The following is a 23,720-nucleotide window of genomic DNA, read 5'->3' on the forward strand; positions in this document are numbered from 1 at the left end:
GCCCCCTCTGGACGACGAGCGCCTGCCGGGGCGTGGCTAGAGCCCATTAAATGCGCCTGCTTTGGAGGCGGCTGCGCTGCGCTTCCAGCTCGCTTCTCGGCCTAGCGTGGCATTTCGCTCCCCCCTCGGCGCCCGGGAAATCATGGCCAAATACGTGGAGCTGTGCACCAAAGCGAAGATGCCCATTCTGGGCCTGGGCACTTGGAAGGTAGGTGTTTGTCGTGTCAAGAAAGAGGGATGATAAGCGGGTCTCTTGAGGCCGATGGCATCTTCCATCTGCCCACCACCTCCCAGTTCATGCTTGCTGGGCGATCTTTTTCCTCCCCTCGGACAAAGCTTTCCACTGCGTCTGGCATCATCCAAAGGAATTAAAAGCTTCGCTTTCGCTTCGTTTTGCACGCCCAAAAATAGGGTGCACGTTTGCTGCTTTTGCAGTTTTTACTTTATTTCTGCTTTTTCCGGTTTGCCTTTGATCAGATCTGCCTCTCGGGACACTCTGGTCTCCGTATCCCCTTGAATATATTTTGCAGATTTTGCTTAATTTGTCTTTTTGGTGGTATAGAGAGCGGAGCAATTCCTTATTCTGTGAAATGCAAGCAGCTGTTATATAACATTCCTTCCTCTTTCCTTGAAAGCCCATTGTTAAGATTAGTAAATTGCATGACTAAAATTCCTTGTGCTGTGCTGCTTGGATATTTTTTGTGGGGAGAGGGGCCGAGACATTACTGGAATAAAAATATGGGTCAGAGTTAGGGTGAAACTGGTTTATAAAATGGATTTCTGGAAATGGTTTGGTCTATTTTATATAATTGATTTCAACTTTGTTTAAGACTGCTTTCTAACACAGTTTTCCTCCATTACCACCGTAACATTAAAAAATATATTAAAAAATTCTAATGCCAATAATTCTGATGTACCTCCATGCCCAGGGCTGCTGCTCTTAAACTCTATAATTTGGCAGTAAGCCCCCCCCCCAAAAAAAAAACTTTATGGAATTAATAGGGGTGAAGTGCACATTTACCAACTTCTTTTTTTCCTGTTGGGCCCTTAAGTGTTTTATATGTGGCATAAAAATTCTGCAGGAAGATTGCTTTTGTCTTCACTGGCTGCTGGGGGAAAATATTTGCCTTCCAAATTTTTGCAGATTGTGTAGGAGTTGAAGGTAAAGAAGCTTCACTGGGGAAATTTTTGGCAGTAATGCAGAATTATTTTATGCACGCTTAGTTGGAAGTTCTATTCAGTTCAATGAGTCTCTTTCAAGGAGTGGCAGAGAACGTTCTCATCCTGCTAGATTTTATTGGCTGCCTGAAGGAGACTATTTGTAAAAACAGTGAAGTTTCTTTTGGTCTCCCAAGCTTTGCTAATGCCATTTTTAGGGTTTAAGCTGTGTAAGAAAACATTTATTTTTATTTCTTAAAAAAAGAAAAAGAAAACACACATCGGGTTTTTTAAAAGGGGAAGGCGTTTTTGCAGCTTGAAAGAGAGACACTGCAAGTATCGCTTCCTCGGATTTCGATGTCCCGAGGCGAGTGCCTTGGCTTATGTAGCCAAAACAGCCCTACCCATGCTCAGGGGGCCGGAGGTATCAAAAGACATTGGAGAACCAGAGATTTGCAGAAATTAAAAAAGAAAATGCTTAAGAACAAATCCCTAAGGGGATAGAGGGATGGGGAACCCTCTGGGAAGACGAATGTAATCACTGATTTTTAATGAGGACAGAGTGTCCTCAATGTCCATGAAATGCTGAGTTGGGGACAGAAAACTGGGTAGAAATGGAGTATGCTGGAAGGTATGGGCTATTGGAACACTTCACAAAAGCAGCTATCTATTTATTATAACATACACATTTTGCTTCTCCACTGAGCTCAAGGTAGTACATGTGGTTCTTCTCCTCCTCCCCATTTAATCCTCATAAGGTTAGGCTGAGAGAATGTGAATGGACCACCAAGGTCACCCAGTGAGTTTCATGGCAGATTGGAGATTTGAACCCCGGTCCTAGTCCAACACTCTTAACTGCAAAACCCAACCACTAAGTGTAGCTGCAGGCTCCACTTAAATTTGAAGCGAGTAAGATAAACGGCAGTGGGGGGATCTGAAGAAGCAGCTGGCAAAGTTTGTAGAGAAAATGCAGCAAGGAAACTGTGTGTGCTTACATGTTGTACTCTTTGGGCGTCTTTAATCTTATTCCAGATCTGTGTTGTAGAGAAATAACTTCCTTTTCTTACAAGGAGCAGCAGCAACTTCTGTTTTGTAGAGGGCCATTTTATTTTAATGAGGAAAAAGTGGAAAACGGCATTGTTGGTTTGCTTGTTTTTCTTTTCCAGTAGTTTGAAGATAATCCTAAGGGTCGACTTAAAAGGATGATGTTCTCATGGGACAAAAAGACATAACGTGCTGGTGAATTTCTGGAAGCCAGCCTTGCAGTTCAGTCTGTTTTGGCTAATCAGAGACTTAGCATAGTTCAGCCTTCTCCATCCTGGTGTCCTCCAGATATTTTGGACGGCAGCTCCCATCAGCCCTGGGCACAAAACATCTGGAAGGACCCAGGTTGAAGGAAGCTGGCAAAGAGGATGAGCTTTGCACTGGGCAAGCTCACCTCTACTGAGTACTTTTTATTATCTGAGCTGCTTGGAGGTTCCCCACCTTTTAGGCTCCAGGAACCATTTTTTCCTCACAAGCTTCTTCTGAGAGCTCTGAGCAATCAGGAGCTATAGCTTCCTGCCAGTCAGGCCTTGCTAATTTGCTTCTTGGCCCCCGCAAGCCCTACTGCATTACCTTTCGGGAGGTGTGCTTAGAAAGGTAACAAAGAGCAATTTCATTCCCAAGGGTGCTGGAGACTTTAAATGAAGCTTCCATTTGACTGCAGCAAGCCACACACCCTCTATTGAGAACTTGATGGACAGGTTGATGCAAGCTTTCTCTCTTCACCTCTTCCTCAGACTGAACCTGTTTTTGCTCCACCCCACCCCACCCAAAAGGATTTTTGTTTCTGAAGTGTGTTTACTGTTTGTTGTTGTTTCGACCATCATGGTCATATCAACCACTGGAAAAAAGAATAAACGTCCTTTACAGAATATACATAAATATAGCATTAAAACACAATCACATACACTCACACAAACATGATACTAATAGTTTTTTTATATTCCATTCCCAATTAAATCTTTACAGTCCACATTATCCTCAATTTTGGGGCAGCAACTGCGAACCTCACAAATTTGTCCTCCACAAATTTGTCGAAACCAGACAACAAATAGGTGATCACTTGATCAGCCGCATCACGTCTCTTACTTAGCAAATCAAGGATAAACTTAGTTCTTGGTTCAGAATACAGAGAGCAATATAGTACATAATGTATAGATCTTCTGCTGCTTGGGTACCAAAAAATTTGGTACTACCAAATTTTCCTGTAGCATCCCTCTAAATATTCTGAGGGCATAGTGTGAAAACGCAAAGCCAGAAATGCTTTCCTAAGTGAGCAGATGAGTAAAACTTACAGATAATTCTCAAAAGCATGTGTTACTTTAATTAAAAACAACCGTGGAAAGAACAATGTTTTTTGGATTGCCTGTAGATCTTTATTTCTTAAGATTCTTTTGTACTTAAGCAGATTTTGTAGCCTGTTGCTGCCTTCCTCTTGTGTGTAGATAATACCACTTCAGCTGCAGAAGGAGCAGCCCTCAGAACAAAGTTTGCTAATAATATATACAATAACTTGTATTTAGTGTGGAACAGTCAGTGCCAACAAAAATAAATAGAAGAAAGCTTATGAGAACCAGAGAGGTTCTGGGGCTGTGCACTTGCCACACGTGAATTCCGTGTGCGACCCACCCTGTGGCTGCATGATTATTATTAAAATATATTTCCTGCCATTCCTTCGAAAAGGAGCCAACAAAGTAGTAAAAACGTTAAAGATAAGAACATCTAAAAGTGTTCAAAAATAGCCACATACCCTCATAATTAATAATTTCAAGGTGCCAGAAACTATCTTTCATTCATCAAATGTATGGGTGAACAGGAATGTATTTAAATTCCTCCTGAATGTTAATAAAGAGTGGGACAGACACACCTCGCCAGGAATTTTGTTCCATAAGCGGAGAACCACCACCAGGAAGGCCCTGTCAGAGGGCTGCCCCAGCCTGGCAGCACTCGGTGGCATGGACTGGCTCTTTCCTGCCAATCTTAAGATTGAGAGAGGTGCTCTTCTAGGTACTTTGATCACCAGTCATTCAGGACCTTGTACACTAGTACTAATACCTTGGACTGGCCTTGCAGCTCACTGGAAGACTGCCAGTTTTCTATGTTCACCACATAGACAATATGTCAATGTTTCAGCCTGAAAATTATTCCCCACCACCCCAATACACAACCTTTTGTTGGCAGTTTGTTCATTTCAGTAAGCTAGAGGTCTCGGTGCAATCCAATAAATGTTGGGCAATTCACTCTGCCGATGATTAGCAGTGACACAGAGTCAGTCAAGCAGGATCTCTGGCTGTAGGGACCCATCTGTCTCAAACAAGATTCCCTTCTCCTAATTCTTCAATCTAATAAACACTGCAGCCTTTGGCCTTTAATATTGGTGGCGTCTAGACATCCTTAATGAAACGGGTCTACAAATTTATTTGCCATTTGCATATTTGCTAGATGCTTTGAGGGATAGCCAGATCCATCTCCTGGTCTACTAGTTCCAGCAAGCCCTTGAGGGTCTGGACTTCTCACAGGCTCCCAAGTCTTCCTGTGACGTGCCTTGCATCTGTGGGAGGAAAGAAAAGCACACGCCTGAAAATATAATTTGGGCAGCCAAATGCCATTTTGATTACGTTCATTGCCTGGGGCACAGATAAAAGCATATCCAGTAATGTTACATCCAACAGCTGCCCCAAAACTGATGACACTAGTAACTGAGATGGCTCAGTTGGTAGAGCATGAGACTCCTAATCTCAGGGTTGTGGGTTTGAGCCCCATATTGGGCAAAAGATTCCTGCATTGCAGGCAGTTGGGACTAGATGACCCTCATGGTCCCTTCCAACTTTATGATGCTAAGTATTTTTAGTTGTGCCTATTGATAAGCTGCAAACCACTCAGTATTTTGCTAAGAAAACTCCATGGACATAAAAAAGGAGAAGCTTTGAGAAGAAAGCGAGAGTTTCCAAGGCATGCTGTGGTTCATGGGGTCACGGAGAGTCGAACATGACTAAGGCGACTACAAAATTGATAAGCTATATGCTTGCTTGCCTTTTCATGTTTGTTAAATGAACTGTTAACTATTGGTACAGGTTTTTTTAAGTGTTATATTGTAGTGATATTATACCTTTTATTATATAGCCACTGTACTATTTAGACTGCTTTTTATGTGAGCCGCTTTGAGCCAAGCTGAATATGTAGAAAATTGTATTACAGTGGTACTTCTGGTTACGTACTTAATTCATTCCGGAGGTCCGTTCTTAACCTGAAACTGTTCTTAACCTGAAGCACCACTTTAGCTAATGGGGCCTCCCGCTGCCACTGCGCCACCGCTGCACGATTTCTGTTCTCATCCTGAAGCAAAGTTCTTAACCCGAGGTACTATTTCTGGGTTAGCGGAGTCTGTAACATGAAGCGTATGTAACCCGAGGTGGTTGTTGTTTAGTCGTGTCTGACTCTTCGTGACCCCATGGACCAGAGCACGCCAGGCACCCGAGGTACCACTGTATATAAAGAAACCGATGGTGATAATGACTATTTACACGTTAGCAGCTTAAAGGGGCAGCAAGGTCATTTCTTCTCCCTCACACACATGCATGTGTGTTTCAAGTTCAATTTTTTACATTGCTGAACACGCCAGAGATGTCTTTGCCCAATACACATTACCTGCTTCCTTTGCTTTTGCCTGCCACCCACTCAAACTATCCCTCTTGCTCCCAATATTAGCCTTTGATGCGAATATAAGATTCTGCGAGCATGACAAGGCTGCTTTTTAATTTGCCTGCAGAAGAAAGGTAGAACGCAAGGAGCTGTCTTTATACTAAGTCAGATCTGGCCCACCATGGCAAAAAATAAATAAAAAGGTTTCCCACCTCTGGTTTAGGATCTTTACCAAGTCTATGGTGACCAACCATAGTGGCTGCTGCTCATGTTTTAAGTACAGTGGTGCCTCGCAAGACGAAATTAATCCGTTCTGTGAGTATCTTCGTCTAGCGGTTTTTTCGTCTTGCGAAGCAACCCTATTAGCGGCTTAGCGGATTAGCGCTATTAGCGGTTTAGCGGCTATTAAAGGCTTAGCGGCTTAGCTGCTAAAAGGCTATTAAAGGCTTAGCAGCTTAGAAAAAGGGGGGGAAGCGGGAAAAAATCTCAAGACTCGCAAGACATTTTCGTCTTGCGAAGCAAGCCCATAGGGAAATTCATCCTGCGAAGCACATTGAAAAACGGAAAACCCTTTCGTCTAGCGGGTTTTCCGTCTTGCGAGGCATTCGTCTTGCGGGGCACCACTGTATTATGTCTGTGCTAGGCCCAGAGTATTGACAATGGATACATACAGGATTGTGGAGCAAAGAGGAAGGTGTAGCAAGTTAATGGGATGCTTGAACAGGATTTCTCTGTTGTTCAGTCCCCACCAGGGAAAGTAGCAGAGGCTGTGAAGAAAGCCATTGACGTGGGATATCGCCACATAGACTGTGCCTATGTGTACCAAAATGAAGAAGAGGTTGGCAGTGGAATCCAGGAGAAAATCAAGGCCAGTGTTGTAAAGCGTGAGGACCTTTTCATTGTCAGTAAGGTATATACATTTATACCCCACTTTCCCACCTGCTGGGCTTTGAAAAGTGGGTTGCAACAAGGTTTGTAATGTACTCCTAAACTTTCTTTTTTGCTTGATGCTGACTGTCCCCAGAGAGAAGGGCCCAATGGGCCACTTTCCAGATATTTAATGGACAATGCATATATGACGCATCCACAGGGGAGCTTCTTACCTTGGCAGGTTCCAGCGAGAGGAGGTGCTTCCTGAGTTATCCTGGTCAATAAGCTATTTAGGGCTTTGGATGTTAAGACAAGCACCTAGCATTTGGTTTGGGAATAGATGAGGAATCAGTGCCGTTTGTTCAGGACTGGTGATATCTATCCCATACACACAGTCCAGGTTGTAACCTATGTTTTCATAGAATCATAGGACTGTAGAGTTGGAAGAGACCCCAAGGGTCATCTAGGTCAACCCTCCAACAGTACAGTAATCTCAACTAAAGCATCCGTGACAGATGGCCATCCAACGAAGTGCAGCAGTGAGGGACGTTCTCATGGATGTGAGTAACTGGCCAGGCTAGGAGAGACCAGAGCCAGTATGCCAGCCCCACCTGATGAAAGATGGCTGGGCTTCCAAAGATAAAGCTAGGTCTAATAACCCCCCCCAAGGGACGCGGGTGGCACTGTGGGTTAAACCACAGAGCCTAGGACTTGCCAATCAGAAGGTCGGCGGTTCGAATCCCCGCAATGGAGTGAGCTCCTGTTGCTTGGTCCCTGCTCCTGCCAACCTAGCAGTTTGAAAGCACGTCAAAGTGCAAGTAGATAAATAGGTACCGCTCCAGCGGGAAGGTAAACGGCGTTTCAGTGCGCTGCTCTGGTTCGCCAGAAGTGGCTTAGTCATGCTGGCCACATGTACGCCGGCTCCCTCGACCAATAAAGCGAGATGAGCGCCGCAACCCCAGAGTCGGCCATGACTACTGGTCCTAATGGTCAGGGGTCCCTTTACCTTTAAAAACCCCCCACCCCAAGCTGAAAGTCTGATCCTTTAGAGCAGAGGTGAACAGAAGGTGGATCAGGTTCTGTTGATCGATCTCTGAGCGATGTGCAAGGCATTACCAAGAATTTCTGACTCTTAGTTGTTCAGCAATAGCAACAACTCCACAACCACCATAAAAAAAAGACTAGGTTGCTGAAACAAAGGAACTAGGGGAAACCAGGCGTGAATTTTGTGTTGTGAAGGAACCGTTGTGTGCTCAGTGCTAAGGGATGGTAGGAGTTGCATTCTAGTCACCTCTGGAGGGCCACTGCTTCCCCAGCCCTGCAAGATTGCCAGATTAATGGAGCCATTTGCATCAGTTCATGTGATAGACCTATTTTCTTCGGGGGGGGGGGAGGATAACATTGTGGTGGAAGGAGCTCTGAGTGAGAGGCAGGGAAGAAGAGACTTCTCAAAGGATGAGAGACTGGGTGAAGAAAGAAAAGATCCTCAGGGTCCTTTCCAACTCTGCAATTGCACGATTCTATGAAAGTCCCCAGGTGAGAGCTGGGAGGGGCCACACTTTCTGTTTGAGACAAGGGTTTTTGAAAGAGAACTCTTTGTTCCCTCCCCCCCCCCATTTGTTTTTATTTAGATTAGTTTCTTTTATCCTATTGTATTATGAAAAAGCTTTCATAAAATATTATTTTAAAAAGAAAAAAACATTGTGGAATAGATGTAATTTGGTGAATTAACCTGTGTTCTTGCTATCCTTCCTCTTCCCACCCCCCTCCCAGCTGTGGTGCACATTCCACGAGAAAGCCTTGGTGAAGGGTGCCTGTAAAGCAACTCTTAAAGCCTTGAAGCTGGAGTACCTAGACCTCTACCTTATTCACTGGCCTGTGGGATTCAAGGTATTCTTGTTTGTCTGTCTGTCTGTCTGTCTGTCTGTCTGTCTTTCAGTTTCTATCCTTACCTCTAGGCAACACACACAAATAAATCAAAACGGCTGAAAACAACACTGCAAATTACATCATATAAATCAGAAGAATAAAAAGTAGGGACCCATGGCAGAGACCTGTTCATTGAGCTGAGAAAGCTGGTCTGAACGCAGCCATTTTCAGTTGTTTCCAGATAGTGGACACCAGGTGGATAGTTGCAAGGATGCTGCTCCCCCAAACTGGGGCAGCTGCACTAAAGGCCCTGCTTCCAAGTTACGGTGGGTCAGGCATCTGGTATCCTTGCAACTTGAAGGGAGAAGCTCTCATGCAGACTGCATTTCCTTCCTTTGCTGGCTGCCCCTCACAAAGTCTTTATAGTGGTAGAGCAACATTTAGAAACCACTGGCCACTTCTGCTAAAGGCAGGTGTGTAGAAATGCTAAAGGCAGAAGTATAGGGGCCAATCCAAAAATGCAGGGTCACAGCCACAACGCTTCTAATATTATACAATTATACAACAATGATTAGAGATGCATTACAACAATCAGTGCAGATCTCTATGTGTTGCGTTTCAGTTAGATCTACTGTTTTCTGTGGATGTACACGGGCAAATGGTTTGGAGTTCTCTAATCCCTCCTTTCGGAGTGTGTGCTTTCCACGAAGTTCCACTGTACGTAACAGAACCTGCACATCTTTGTCTTGAAACTGGAGCACCTCCTGTTTTCAGTGTTCCTAAATGCTTAGCTTTGGAAAATATGGTGGCAAAAAAAAGAGCTCCCCTTTCATGCTGATTGGGTGACTCTCGGACGCTGGAGATGGGGCCCCCTACAGAAATAGTAAGGGGTCTTTGACCTCCCCCACCTACCCAAGACCCTGGGCCACTTCACCACTGGCTAAAGGTATAAAAAAGAGCATATGGTTGGTATTCTTTCATTGCGCTTGTGTCAGAAAAAGCCGTGAGCTTGACACTCAAGCTTCTGAGATCCTGGAGCAGGGAGCTGTGATGATTCTGCCAGGAGTATTTTAGTGCAGAATACTTCTCACCTCCAGGCATGCTTACGACAGAGGAACAGTCTGCTCCAGTTACCTTCTAGAATTATGGTTTTTCAGAAAAATAACTGAAGCGGTTGGCTGATCTGGTTGCCTGGCTGAGCAGTGGTGTCGCTTGAGAGCCTGGCTTTTCTTGCCCCGTTGTACAAAGAAAATGCCACACCGTCCCTTTTACACTGGTGCTGTATTTCAGTAGCAGAGCATGTGGTTTGTGTGCAGAATGTGCAAAGTCAGTCCCTGGCATCTCCAGGTAGGGCAGGAATATGGTCTGGCATATTCCTTTGTTCACAAGGTCCCAGGTTAAATTTCAGGCACATCCTGTTAAAGTATATTGGGGACTGGGAAAAGCCAGTTGTCTGACTCTGCACAGGACAGCCTCATCTACTCAAAAGCAAACCCCTCATGTTCTTGCTTTGCATTTGACAGGCTGGCGATGACCTCTTCCCATCTGATGAAACAGGCATGATAATACCCGATAACACGAAGATTGAGGACACCTGGGAAGTATGTTCCGCTGCAGTTAAAGGTTTCTCTTTGTTCTGTGTGCAATTTCTTGCATTCACCTTTTGCATAGATTGCAGCTATTTATGGCAGTTTCTGTTGGCTTAAATTATGCTATATATCAGTTCCTTGCATAGTTGCAAATACCATAGAAAGGTCCCTCTTGACTAGGGTTTGCAAACCTCGGACCAGGGAGCCAGATGTGGCCCTCTAAGCCCCTTTTTCTCTCCCCCCCCCCCGACTCTTCTTATGCCAGGCACACATCTTATCTCATTGCCTTCACTCTCCTTGAGTGGTTTTGCCTGACTTGAATGTGTTGAACGCTGATGGTGCCTCTTTGCATCTCTGGATGGAAGATGGAGAGAGGAGTTTGTAGAAACAAGCCTACTGTACAAAGCTAATATTCATTCAGTGCTCTGGCCACTTTTGCTTCTGGTCCTGCATCCTGGAAGGTTCCTTAAAAAGGAGCGTGGATCTTGGGCTGAAAAAGGTTCCCCAGCCCTGCTCTTGACTTTGGTAGGATATTTGCAGATTTATGTGTGAAAGCAAATTTACTTAAAAATATGTACTGAGTTCTCCTTCACCGTTGTGGCCATGCCAGACTAGATGCCATGTACAACAGAACCAGTGGGCATCACCAGAGGAAGCCGCTCAGGTGCCTGGGGCAGCGTGGCCAGGGGTGGGGTGAGCCGCCCATAGGGGCTAGAGTGGGGCGCACCACAGGGCCTCCGGAGTCTGCATGCTTCGTTCCACTCAGCCGCCCTACACAGCTTGAAGACTTTACACAGAGAGGAACCCCACATGTAACGTAACAGGCAGGGAGCCAGCCCAGATAGAGAGAAAGACAGCAACCATTTTATTCCCTTTTTAAGTGCCGGCTGCATCCATCGCTTCCCTCACACCCCATCTCTCCTCCTGTGCATTCCAGGGTTTGGGTCCTGAGTTGAGGGAGCTTTTGTTGGGGACCTCCTTCCAGGTCCCCAACACATGTCTAAACTCCTCCCATAAACTGCGTTCTTCTCTCTCTCTCTCTGTGTGTGTGTGTGTGTGTGTGAGAGAGAGAGAGAGATCACATGTTACAATGGCGCAGCCAGCTGTGGTAATGTAGTGCCGCAATTTCTTACAAGGGAGTATGAAATTCCCCTTTTCAGTACGCGTCCCTTGTGCTTAGGGAATTAATCTGCCTTGAATATAGAAAATATTAACCTTTGGGCGGCTTCAGTCAGATATAGGCACGCCTTCACTTAGGAGCATTATTAAATCTAGTAGATCTGCGTAAATGTACTCCAAGATCCCTTCTGCGTTTGCAGCGCTGACCCCAAAGTGACCCTTTCAATCCACTTGATAGTCCAGCTGTAGGCGTTTGTCTTCCAGGCAGAATGAAAGGCGCACCCACTGATCCTGCTTCCTTCCTCTCCCCTTCCTGCCCCCCTCCATTGTTTGCTCTCCTGCCTCCTTCCCATCCTCTCCCTTGGCAGCCTACCTGCCTCCTCCAGCCGGGAGCGCGGGGCAAACCGCCCCCACCGGACCCCCTTCCTCCGCCACTACCAGTGGGGAGTAGTCATCCCCAAACACCACCACATACATGTGCCCCTGACCAAATAGTTATTTCTATATGGTACAGTGGTAGCTCTGGATGTGAACGGGATCCGTTCCGGATCCTGAAGAGAAAGCAACCCATTTCTGCGCATGCACGGGTCGCAATTTGCCACTTCTGCGCATGCGTGTGGTGTCATTTTGAGCGCATGCGCGAGCGGCGAAACCCGGAAGTAACGCGTTCCGTCACTTCTGGGTTGCCACGAAGTGCGACCTGAAAACGCTCAACCTGAAGCAACTTTAACCCAAGGTATAACTGTAGTGGTTTTTTGGTCTGGATTTCCCCATTTCCAAATTCCCTTTCTGTTCACAGAGATGTGCATATGATAGTTTTGAAGGTGTTATCTCATTAGACGAGAGCTTAGCAGGCTCAAAAGGGTGACAGCTTTCCAAAGTCAGGCCAGGAGGAATTCCTAAGGACAGTGGGGAGATTTATGTTTGCAACATGTTTATGTAATATGTTGTCTTCATTTGCCCCCCCCCCCCCGCCAGGCAATGGAAGAGCTGGTAGATGCTGGATTGGTGAAATCTATTGGAGTTTCCAATTTCAACCATGATCAGCTTGAGAGAATCTTGAACAAGCCCGGGTTGAAGTACAAGCCTGCAAATAATCAGGTAGGATGCCCAGCAATGTAAACTGAAGCTTTTTAGGGGATTATGAAGGGTTGATCATTTCACAGCGGCAAGAAGACGGGAATTACCATATTTTTCGCTCTATAGGACACACTTTTCCCCCTCTAAAAATGAAGGGGAAATGTGTGTGCGTCCTATGGAGCGAATGGAGAGCGAGAGGGGTTGGTGAGTACCGACCCCTTTCGCTCTCCACGCTTCAGGGAGAGCCACCTGAAGCCTTTAGAGCGCAGCAGGACTTCGCGCTGCGCTCCGAAGGCTTCGGGTTCCTTTTGCTGAAGCCGGGAGAGCAAAAATTTTTTCTTTATTTCCCCCCCCCCTAAAAACTAGGTGCGCCCTATGGTCCGGTGCACCCTATGGAGCAAAAAATACGGTAAAAAAAAAAGATGAGCAGATTTCAGTACTTGTTAGGAACTTCTGAATTTATGGCTATTCTGCTTTTATTATTCCACTTCATATCTTGTCCATAGTCATTTCCAGCGCTGGAATCTTTGATCTCACAGCAGCCCTGTGAAATTGGCCGATGTCTATGAGGTGTCATTTCATAGCTGAACTTAGATTTGAGTCTGTTTCCCTGCAGGGCCCACGCCTGGGATTGGGGAAGCATGTTGATTATAGTTATTTACTTATTTCATGAAAATTATATGCCACTTGATTGTAACAAAAAAAAAAGCGCCTCACAACACTTTTCTTTTCAAAAAAGATGAAGAGTTGAGGAAAGAGTTATGGAAACTTAAAGTATGCAAGAGCTTGTCCCTTGCTTTACGCTCTTATCAGCCTCAAAGGCTTGGAGGCAGGAGGTTTTCAGCTGGCACTGAAAATTAACTGGCTGAATTAATTACCACGAATCAACACCTGCTATGGTGTCCTCCCCTCCGTTGGAAATTGCTCAGTCAAAATAATTGTCTGAACTTCCCCCTGTGGAGTCGTTTTTGTTTTTTTAAATGGTAACTTTTCAGATTTTGCATCTGAACTCTTAGCTTTGTGGTGGGCGGACAAAAGGATGGTTGGAATGGAGTGAGTGGGTATGTTATTTATGCTAAGTGAGCATGAAATTAAGCCCCAAAGAGCAGTGCATACTGAGTCCAAGGTATCGTGTGACAGAGACAAGGATGCACAGGGATCCTGTTGCATCCTAAATATAGACTGTGTGTTCTGCTAGATTCATAAGTCTGCACAGAAGCCTCACCAATGTGCTTCTTCCTTCAAACAAGCAGCTGAATTTCTGGATACTGCCAGAACATGGTAATCCTACAGGGGCCTGGCTGTGAACTGATTAAAAAATATACATGCAAAACTCATGCATGAGTTTTTTGGGAAGTTGCCATTATGCCTACTTAATAAAGCAGTTGAATCCAGAAATAAAACTCGCAGCAACTTTGCAGCTCTATCCAGTATAGTTCAGCACCCTTCTTGGCTGGTCAGGAAGACTAAGCCCCAATAAGTAAAGACTGGAGTGATCACAATTCTCCACACCCCACAGAATGTTGAACAAGATGCAAGAAAAACTTGGTTGTTCCTGGTATATATGCACATCCCGCCACTGCCTTTGATAAATGGTTTCTCCAGGGTTTTGTGCCATTGCAAAAACCTTGAAAACCAGCTTGACCTGAGATAGCAATGGGAGAAAATAATGTGTGCATGGTTGGTGCTTGCTTGATTACTTTGTTTATTTGAAATTGCATTTCTCCTTCGTAATTCCATTTCTTATTCCTTGTTTTTGTACAATTCGTTCTTCTACTTCAACCTTGACCAGCATAACTGTCTTGCTCGGGTGGTTGAGAAATTGAATTGGGCCTTTAAAAGTGCTGCTGGATAAGGAGGAAATCATTGGGGAAAGCTGGTAGTCTTCTATTAAACGGGAACATTATGAGTGCCCTGTGAAAATCCCACCAACTATGAAATAAGTGCTGCAGTCCAAGAAAAGCCTATATGGGGAGAATCAGGAGTGCAGCGACCAGAGATTGTGGCATTGGGGAAAAAAGTAAAACCTATTTTGTGGTTTTCTAAAGAGGCCAAACTATGTTTGCAGATGAATTATGGCTTGCCTGTTCAACTGCCAGTAGCTGTTCAGGAAACCTGCCAGGAAACTTCCTATTATATGCATAGTTGATCTCTGAATGCAAATCTTAAAATTCTCTATTGTTTTGTTTTTATTGCAGCCTGCCCTTTTCTTTTTTTACAAACAAGCAGTGAATTTTTTTAAAAATGAAATAAATAAATAAATGATGAATGCAAATAATGCAAATTGTTTTCTTCTATGTTTACAGATTGAGTGCCACCCGTATCTTACCCAGGAAAAACTGATCAGTTACTGTCAGTCCAAAGGGATCGCTGTCACAGCGTATAGCCCCCTCGGCTCTCCTGACAGACCATGGTGAGAATGTTTGGTCTTTTAGTGCTTAGCTAAATGTGCCATGAGCTTGGAGCTCCACATCTTAGTGAGTAAATGGGTAATGGGCTAAGGGATAACTAAGCCGGTTCCAACAGCCCCAAATATATTAAGCATTTGTATTTGAAGCTATCCACTATGATGAAAGTTGTGTTGTTGGCATCTGTCCATCTCGAGAGACAATGGAGTGTGCCTCTGGGGTAAAGCCAAACTGCTGTGTTAGCAGCCCCGAAGTGACCTCCCCGGGGTGCAAGTCTGGGCAGTGGGTATGGAGGCCCTGGGATGCCCAGACGACAATACCCCCCTCTCAGCCTCGCTGATGTGGTCCAAATGAAAGCAGAGCAATATTTTTGGGACCAGCTTGGCTGCAGAAGTTGCCAGAAGGAGGCGTACAAGGTGCCATCCAACTGTTTTAGGGACACCCCCCCCCTCTGGATTTGTTTAGGGTTTACTCCTTAGCCTTTTCTTCTCTTGAAGATATCCCACAAGGCAGTGGAGGTTTAGGACGAGAGTTTTACTTCTCTTAGATGGGCTACCTTCCCAGGTTGATGAGCGCCATCTGTCCCTCACTTCCCTTTATATCATGTGCAGAAACTGCCTTCTTGGCCACCAGACCCACTGATGGAAGTAAATACAGCAAATCTGCCAATTAATTAATTTGTATGGCTACTGCGTGCATAATTGTGCTTCATAATTATACTTAGCATTTGCTTAGCACCTTCATCTACTCAAAGATGGTGCTATTCACATGCATTATGTGCTTGTAACAGCCCGGTAGGGTGAGCTTTATTTCTGTTTTGCAGATGGTACTTTTAATAGTGTAGAGAACAAAAGTCATAATTGAAATTCCCTGTTAAAAGGTGCAGAAGCTTTGGGGGGGAACCCAACCAGATAAGTGGGGTATTAATAAATTGTTGTTGTTGTTGTTGTTGTTGTTGTTATTCCTCTGCATCTGATCAGCCTTTCTGGTTTTTTTAAACGTGAGTTATCTTAGTAGCATTCATTACCCTTTGGCTTTTGTTGCTTTTCCTAGGGCCAAGCCAGAGGATCCCTCTCTCCTGGACGACCCCAAGATCAAAGAGATAGCTGCTAAGCACAATAAAACTGCAGCTCAGGTGTGTTTGATTTATGTGTTGAATTGAGTACATAAGCAAAGAACCTGGTGGACTGGCAAAAAGAGGAGGTTTTCAGAAGGCAGTGAGCAGAAAGCAGACCTGAGAAATACCTGCCTGATAACTTGGCAGGAAGACGTGATTAGATCAGATGCACAAGTCATGATGGCTTCCTGTGTTCAGCAATGTCTAGATCCCCTCCTATTTAACAAGGTTAAATTGTGGTGATCAAAAACTCATTTCTTCAGTGCTCCTACTTGAAATGGGGATTTAAAATGTTAGCAGTTGTAGATACTAGGCTAAGGGGGAGGTCACTCCTTGCCATTAGGTAAATAAAAAAGGACCCCTGGACAGTTAAGTCCAGTCAAAGGTGACTATGGGGTGCGGTGCTAATCTTTCAGGCCAAGGGAGCCAGCGTTTGCCATGGGGATTTCAAGGATGCAAACTTTCTGGCCACAGATGTGTACTAGGAAAACTGAGGGAGACCCACAACCCTTGGATCCCTCAGCAGTTAAACTCCATTCTGGAATTTGAGACTTGAAGCCAGACTTTGCAGAAAGGGGTGCCATTTTGCTAAAGAACGTGTGGTGTGTGTTTTCCCTGGCAAATCTAATTTTTAATGTATTTGTGACTTGGGACAGGAAGACTTACTTGGTTTGGCTTTGTCTTGATCATTAGGTCCTGATCCGCTTTCATATCCAAAGAAATACAATTGTGATTCCCAAATCTGTTACTCCTGCACGTATTGAAGAAAACTTCAAGGTAAGATTGAAAGTAAGATCAGCTCCCACCAGGATTGGTTTGGGTCCTACATGGCATATGTCACCCCAAACAAGTGCCCTCCAGTTACGGAGATTATGGAAGCCGTAGGCATAGCTGTCAACAGTTCCCTTTTTTTAAGGGAAATTCCTTTATTCCGAATAGGATTCCTTGCAAGAAAAGGGAAAAGTTGACAGCTATGACCATAGGCCCAACAACATCTGGAGGGCATCATGTTGGGGAAGGCTGGTGCAAATAAACATATGAATTACAGCTACCATTAAGGGAATAATCTATTTTTGTTCTGTATATCTGCCGGCGGATGGCTCAGCGGGAGAGCACATTAGGGCTTAGGTTCAGTTCCTGACTTCTCCAGTTTTAAGATCCAGGCAAAACAGCTGCAAAAGACTACAACTTACATCATTCCTAGCTAGCAGGAGCAGTCCTAATGGATGATGGGAGTTGTAGTTCAACAACAGCTGGAGGCCCAAGTTTGAGAAACAGTCTAGAGAGTCTGTGCCGACCAAAAGAAGACAGCAATGAGCGATAAAGACCAACAGCTCAAAGGCTGTCATTCTGTTTCCTTCTTCTGAAACTGTTGTTTCAGGTTGAGGAGAGTCTAGAAACTGAGAGGGAGGGGTGGTAATTATGCATGGGAAATCTGCGCGCACACACACGCCGGGAATGTCATACCTGAAGGAGCATCTTCACCCCCATTATTCTGCCCGGACACTGAAGTCCAGCGCCGAGGGCCTTCTGGCAGTTCCCTCACTGCTAGAAGCCAAGTTACAGGGAACCAGGCAGAGGGCCTTCTCGGTAGTGGCACCCACCCTGTGGAACACCCTCCCACCAGATGTCAAAGAGAAGAACAACTACCAGACTTTTAGAAGACATCTGAAGGCAGCCCTGTTTAGGGAAGCTTTTAATGTTTAACAGACCACTGTATTTTAATACTTCGTTGGAAGCCGCCCAGGGTGGCTGGGGAGACCCAGCCAGATGGACGGGGTATAAATAAATTATTATTATTATTATTATTATTATTATTATTATTATTATTATCTGTCTGAGTCCTTGCTGCCACCGCTGTAAGCTCATTCCCCCAGAAAGGGTACAAACCACTTCACTGCCTCCTTTCACCCCATTTCAGAGTTGGCCCCAAATGCCCTCCCCAACTCATTGGAGCCAACCCCAAAACCAGTAAAAGAGGCCAACTCTCCTAGGCTGCTTTGGGCATCTCTCAACCCGACCAACGTCACTTTCAGAGGCAGCAATGCTTCTGAATTCCACTCAGGAGAAGAGTGCTCTCCTGCTTGCAGGTTTTCCACAGGCATCTGATTGGCCACTGTGAGAACAGGATGCTGGGTTTGATGGGCCATTGGCTAAGATTTCAGTGAAGGTAAAACGGGAAGACTCTTGCTTTTGCTTATTTACTCCATTGAACACTTGGGAAGAAGAGGCAGGCTACAAATGCAAATAATGCATAAAACAAGTGATGTTAACCTCCACAATTCTTGCGAACCTGCCATGAATTGGAAATTCTGCTTTTTCTTTCTCCTTGCCAGGTGTTTGACTTTGACTTGACTAAGCAGGAGCTGGAAACCATTCTCAGTTTCAACAGGAACTGGAGAGCATGTGCATTTAGCCAGTAAGTAGCAGGGTCTGAAAAATCGAAAAGGGTTGATAAACAGCATTGTCGGACTCTCATGTCCAGGATCAGTATAGAACAGTTCTGCAGTGCTTAGTTAGACAATTGGTTAAATAGATCAAAAGAGCTTTTAATAACAATCGTTAAAAGGTGATTGGGGAAACAACCTTCTTGGGGGGAAATGATAAAAGTAATTACATTTTTTTAAAGGCATTTGTGCCAACCTTCTTTTACACAGTTCATTTGGGGCAGTCAGGGATGAAGACCAGCCTGTTCAAATCTGGGGTGGGCAGACATCAAGCTTGTGAGATATGATATAATGCAGACATGCATTAAGATTGCTGGTACAAGATTATTCTAAACATTTCCTCAGCCCATGAATTCGTGATCAGTATCAGAACCAAGTCTTCAGGCCCTTTGACACTAAAATCTGCTCCTGTTTCCTCCCCCACTGAGTTCTTTTCCAGAATCTGAATTTGCAGGTGGGGCAGTCTGTGGGGGCAGAATGTTTTCAGTTGTAGCCACCACTATAGAGGACTGGGAGTTGCAATCTCTTGCTGATCTACTACAAATAACCCAGAAATCTGCCAATAGTGCTTATGGCTAATGCTGGCCCTTTGTTAGAGGACATTAAATCAGTTTTCACCCAGTGGCTAAAAAAGCTGGTTAGGTTATCATTTAATTATTTCTGGCAACTGGCAGTTATGATTAGCATAACGTTAAAAATTGCCTGACCTGTGAAACAGGTTCGTTATCCTTACCTTTGGTAGACATGACTACTGACTTGGTCACACTCTGCTATAGTTTGGAAGCTCTGAGCGTTTAACCACCCCTTTAAAACAGGCTCTTGCCATTTTCTCATTAAGATGTCCTTCTGTAAGCTTTACCGCAGAATCCCCACCACCACTTTCTGTTGACGTATCTGCCGCTTTTAGGAGCATTATTGATTAGCTTTCCCTCAGGGCAATCCTGAGGCCTGATTTAATTCCTAGATCAGTGGTGCAGTCCGGACCTCTTATAGTGTCTCGGGGATCTTCTGCTTTAGATGGTAATGTTTAACTTCGCTTAGAAGTTAAAGGAAGCCATCCCTGCAGCCTCTGGGGGGGACTTCCTTCTCATTCTGCAGAGTGGAGTCCTGGATGTCTTGTGCCAAAGTCCTGCCATGACAGCACCGCTGTTTGAGATAGCTGTTTGAATGTAGCCAAAGAATCGCTTCTCAGTTCCAGAGGCAGAGAAGGGTTGAAAAAGTTTCCCCAGCTGTTTCCCCATATTTCTTCATTTAAAGTGTAGATGGTTTCTCTCTTCATACTTTCTTCATGTGGCTTCTTCCACAATTGTGAACATTCAGCATTCTGCTTTGAGGTTTAGTTTGCTGACTACAGTATGGCCCTGGTTTCTTAAGGTTTTTTAAATGGATGATCTTGCTGCAAATTTCAAAAATGTCCAGCAAAGGTAAACTTTGTGGAATTGTCCTATCGTACTTTGAAGGTTCAGCATTTTGCACTCAAATTTCAAGTTCAATTTCTGGACACTGCTGTAAAATCATGTTAAAAAAACAACTGTGGACATTCTTCCTCGTACACTGCTGTAAAAACATGTTAAAAAAACAACTGTGGACATTCTTCCTCGTACATCCATTATAGCACTAAGTATTTTCATGCTGTCTGCTGGGGGTGATGCTGGATAAGGCCTTAACAACTTGTGACCCACCACCTAATTTGTGTTTTTCCAGATGCTCAACAGTCCCCTTTTTTGCACTTTTAGGGGGGCAGGGAAAACGGGGGGTTTCTCTTCCCTTAGGTGTATGACTAGTAAGCAGCATTTTACTTGTTGGTAAACAAAGTGTACTGGCCTAAAAAGATACAGTGGTACCTCGGGTTAAGTACTTAATTCGTTCCGGAGGTCTGTTCTCAACCTGAAACTGTTCTTAACCTGAAGCACCACTTTAGCTAATGGGGCCTCCTGCTGCTGCCGTGCCGCTGGAGCACGATTTCTGTTCTCATCCTGAAGCAAAGTTCTTAACCCGATGTACTATTTATGGGTTAGAGGAGTCAGTAACCTGAAGCGTCTGTAACCTGAAGCGTATGTAACCCGAGGTACCACTGCACTTTTTGAGAGTTTAGGGTGCTCCACGCTTCCAGTTTGCCCTGGTTCCCCTAAAATAGACATTGGCATAAGTAAAAGCAAACTTCTGATTTAACTCTTTCTTTTCATAGGTGTACAAACCACAAGGATTATCCGTTCAAAACCGAATATTAAGTCTGGTCCTGAAACTTTTCAAAACAGAAAATGTGGACTTTTTGTGTAGACTTCCTGGCATTAAAAATTTTTTTAAAAAAAAAATCTGTCCTCTCCACACATCTTCTATAAACCTTTTCCAGCCTATATGCAATATGTTCTGAGCAGAGGTATTTTTAAGAACAAAGTGGTGTGTCATCTTTATTTGGCAGAATCATCCTTTCCGATATGAGCTGTTGGAATTGTAGAGAGGTGAATAGTAACATCCAACTTCTCCCCCTGGTTTCTCCCCTCATCTGAAAAGACAGAATATGTTGACACTTTTTATGGGAGACACAAGTTCTAATGCATTTTGGTTTTAAAACTGTGTTTTTTTCTGGACACACCTTTGCTTTGGCACCACACTGGGAGCTTCTAAGTTATAGGTGTGTGTGTGCAGTCTGTTCGTTGCTACATGGGTAGCTCTCTCTAAAGGATTTGAAGTGTTTTCTTCTTACAGTATTCCTTCTAATAAAATTGCCTGGTTACTATAATGGTGTGAGTCGTCGTTTCCTGTTAATAAAATGCATCAGTACAATAGTTCAAAAACTTAGACCTCTCCCGAAGATATATCACTTTCAGAACATATTCAAATGCATAAATCACTGCTGTCCCAGGAGAGAGAGACCAGACCAATATGCTTGCTTGATCTGCAATTGCAAAACCATTGCTGACTAAAGCAGTCTGCCCAGAGAACTTGGTTATGAGGAGGCATACGAATGCTATTAAATAAATAAAATCAAAATCGGTTAGCTATTATGTCTTTATCAGACCCTCTATGTGCTGAGGCAGAATGTCACTGAATGCCTATTTCTGGGGAGCAACAGGTCTTACTTGGTGGTTTCCCAGAAGCATTAAGATTAAGGTTTTTTGCTATAAATGGGAAATACAAGTATGCTAAATTGCCAACCACAAATCATAGCTCTCGGGACATGTTCTCATATTTATCATCTTTGCGGTCACACATCAGATAAGCGGAGGGAGTGTAAATCCATCTTTGTATGGAGGCTGACAATGTGTAATGTTGAAGCACCACATATTCAACTGGTACACACAATCCCATAGCTCCATTACAACTTTCAAGTAGGGATATAATTCATCAAAGCGAGGCGTATCTTTGAAATGTAATGAGGTTTCACCCCAAAAGGAGCAGTTTGTGCAGTTCCACTTTGTGTGGTAAGGGTCCTGATATTTGCCACACACCAACACCTTTGAAAAAGAGAATTTGTGCTGGAGCCGCTATGGGCATCCAATAAACAACAAATTTTCTGCTGAAAATGCAAATTATTTTAATAGAAACAGAGTTGGGAGTGCATCTCTGGATTCAGGGTGGTGCAGGCAGTTCCTCCGCAAAGTGGGCACTAAATTGAGAATATCCATTCAGGGGGTGCCACATTTTTTGCCTCACACAGGACGCCATATTACAAAAGATTACTAAATTCTGCCCCTGTTGGAGGGAGGCTGGTAGGTCATCTAGTCGAACGCTCCTCAATGCAGGAACTATAGAGCTATATGACTTGAGCCTCTTGGAAAACTTCCAGCAACTCCCACTCCAGGCAGATGGTTCCACTGTCAAACTCCCTTACTGTCAAGAAATTTCTACTAGTGTTCAACCAAAATCTGCCCTCAAGACCATTATATCTAGTCTGGCCCACTGAGGCAGCAAATAACAAGTCTGCCCTCTTATCCATGACAGACTTTCAGGTATTTGACAAGTACTAGCCAGCGTTAACACCCTTTTTGTGGTTTTGATTTGTTGTCTCCAGGCTAAACCCACAAAGTTTCTCCAACCTTTCCTCATCAGACTTGTTTTCCACACCACTGACCATCTTTATATTACCCTCCTCTTTCTTAAAGTGTGGCGCCCCATAATTGGACACAAAAGGCCTTAGGTTTGCAACAGGGCAAACATAAAATGGAACTATCAATTCCCATGACTTGTCAATGATGGTTTCATTAGAACAGCCTAAAATCACATTAATTCAGCTGCATCACACTCTTGTCTCATGTTCAGCTTGTGATCGGCTAGATTTCCAAGATGCTTCTCTCATGTACTGCGGCCAAGTTCCGGATCTTCCATCTTATAACCATGGCAAATTATGACATCTGCATCTCGCAAATTTCATTATGTTAGTTTTGGCTCTTGTTTCCCATTCCATCAATGTCGTTTTGAATTTTATCGCTGACTTCTCAGGGCAGTTGAAGTTTCCCATTGCTACTGATTCTCACTTCCCTGAAACATCTATATAGAAACATCCATATAGAAGTTAAGACTAGAAATGGCTACTAATCATGATTGTTTTACTACTTCCCCGTATCAATAGGACTCTGAATATCAGCTGCTGCGGAACACAAGCATTGCTCTCATCTTGTGGGCTTCCTATAAGCATCTGCTTTGCTTCTGTGGCAACAGAATATTGGACTAGATAGGCTTTTGGTCTGATCCAGGAAGGTTCTTGTTATTTCCTTGAGTTAACAGGCCCAGCTGGCGTATAAGATGCCTTTATACTTCTTGTTAGACAGTTCCCATGCACCACCACTGTCTCTTCTTGTGGCCAAGTCATCTGGAATGGACCCAGAAGAATGGTGGGGAGGCACTAGCTGGGGAACCCCCACAGGACAAAAGGCTCAGAGGCTGGGGATTGGTGGTGGGATGGCAATGAGTGGTCAGAGGGAGAAGCCTGGGAGGAGGAAGTGTTTGGAAGCTGAAGAGGTAACAGGGTTTAGTGAGCAGGGAGAGTCTGTGCCAGAAAGAAGTCCAGAAGCGGAAGCAAGAGACGAGGGCAGCTGAGGCAGAGATGAGTCAGGCTGCTGAAGAAGCCAAAGTGTCTCCCCCTCCTGCTGCAACAATCTATAAAACACTATTAGCAAAGACTGGAAAGAGAAGTTGCTGAATTGCAACTTATTACCAAAGTTAAAACCATGGAGAGACCGGGTCTGAATAGTGACATTGGATTCTTATTTCATTATACATGATAAAGCTATTTTTAGCCATCTCACCCCTTGCTTTTTCCTGTAAGACCAATTGCAGTCGTTAACAGTCGTCAACAGGTTTACCACATCTATCAGCCAATCACCCATTCCCACCACCCTTCTGAGTAATACCCCTCCCCACCCTCTCACTATAT

At 44.3% G+C, this 23,720-nt stretch overlaps 1 protein-coding gene across 1 annotated transcript; it reads left to right on the top strand.

The window, feature by feature from the left end:
- Positions 1–21,086, top strand: AKR1B1 (aldo-keto reductase family 1 member B). The gene is made up of 10 exons (XM_081023211.1): positions 1–208; positions 6,587–6,754; positions 8,488–8,604; positions 10,107–10,184; positions 12,270–12,392; positions 14,678–14,784; positions 15,833–15,914; positions 16,590–16,673; positions 18,233–18,315; positions 20,532–21,086. Exons 1-10 carry the CDS (start codon positions 143–145, stop codon positions 20,572–20,574), a joined length of 951 nt encoding a protein of 316 aa, XP_080879337.1. The 5' UTR covers positions 1–142; the 3' UTR covers positions 20,575–21,086.
- The last annotated feature ends 2,634 nt before the right edge of the window (positions 21,087–23,720 follow it).

This window comes from Podarcis pityusensis (genome assembly GCF_964106645.2).
Source record: "Podarcis pityusensis genome assembly, chromosome: 10".
Taxonomy (NCBI): Eukaryota; Metazoa; Chordata; class Lepidosauria; order Squamata; family Lacertidae; genus Podarcis; species Podarcis pityusensis.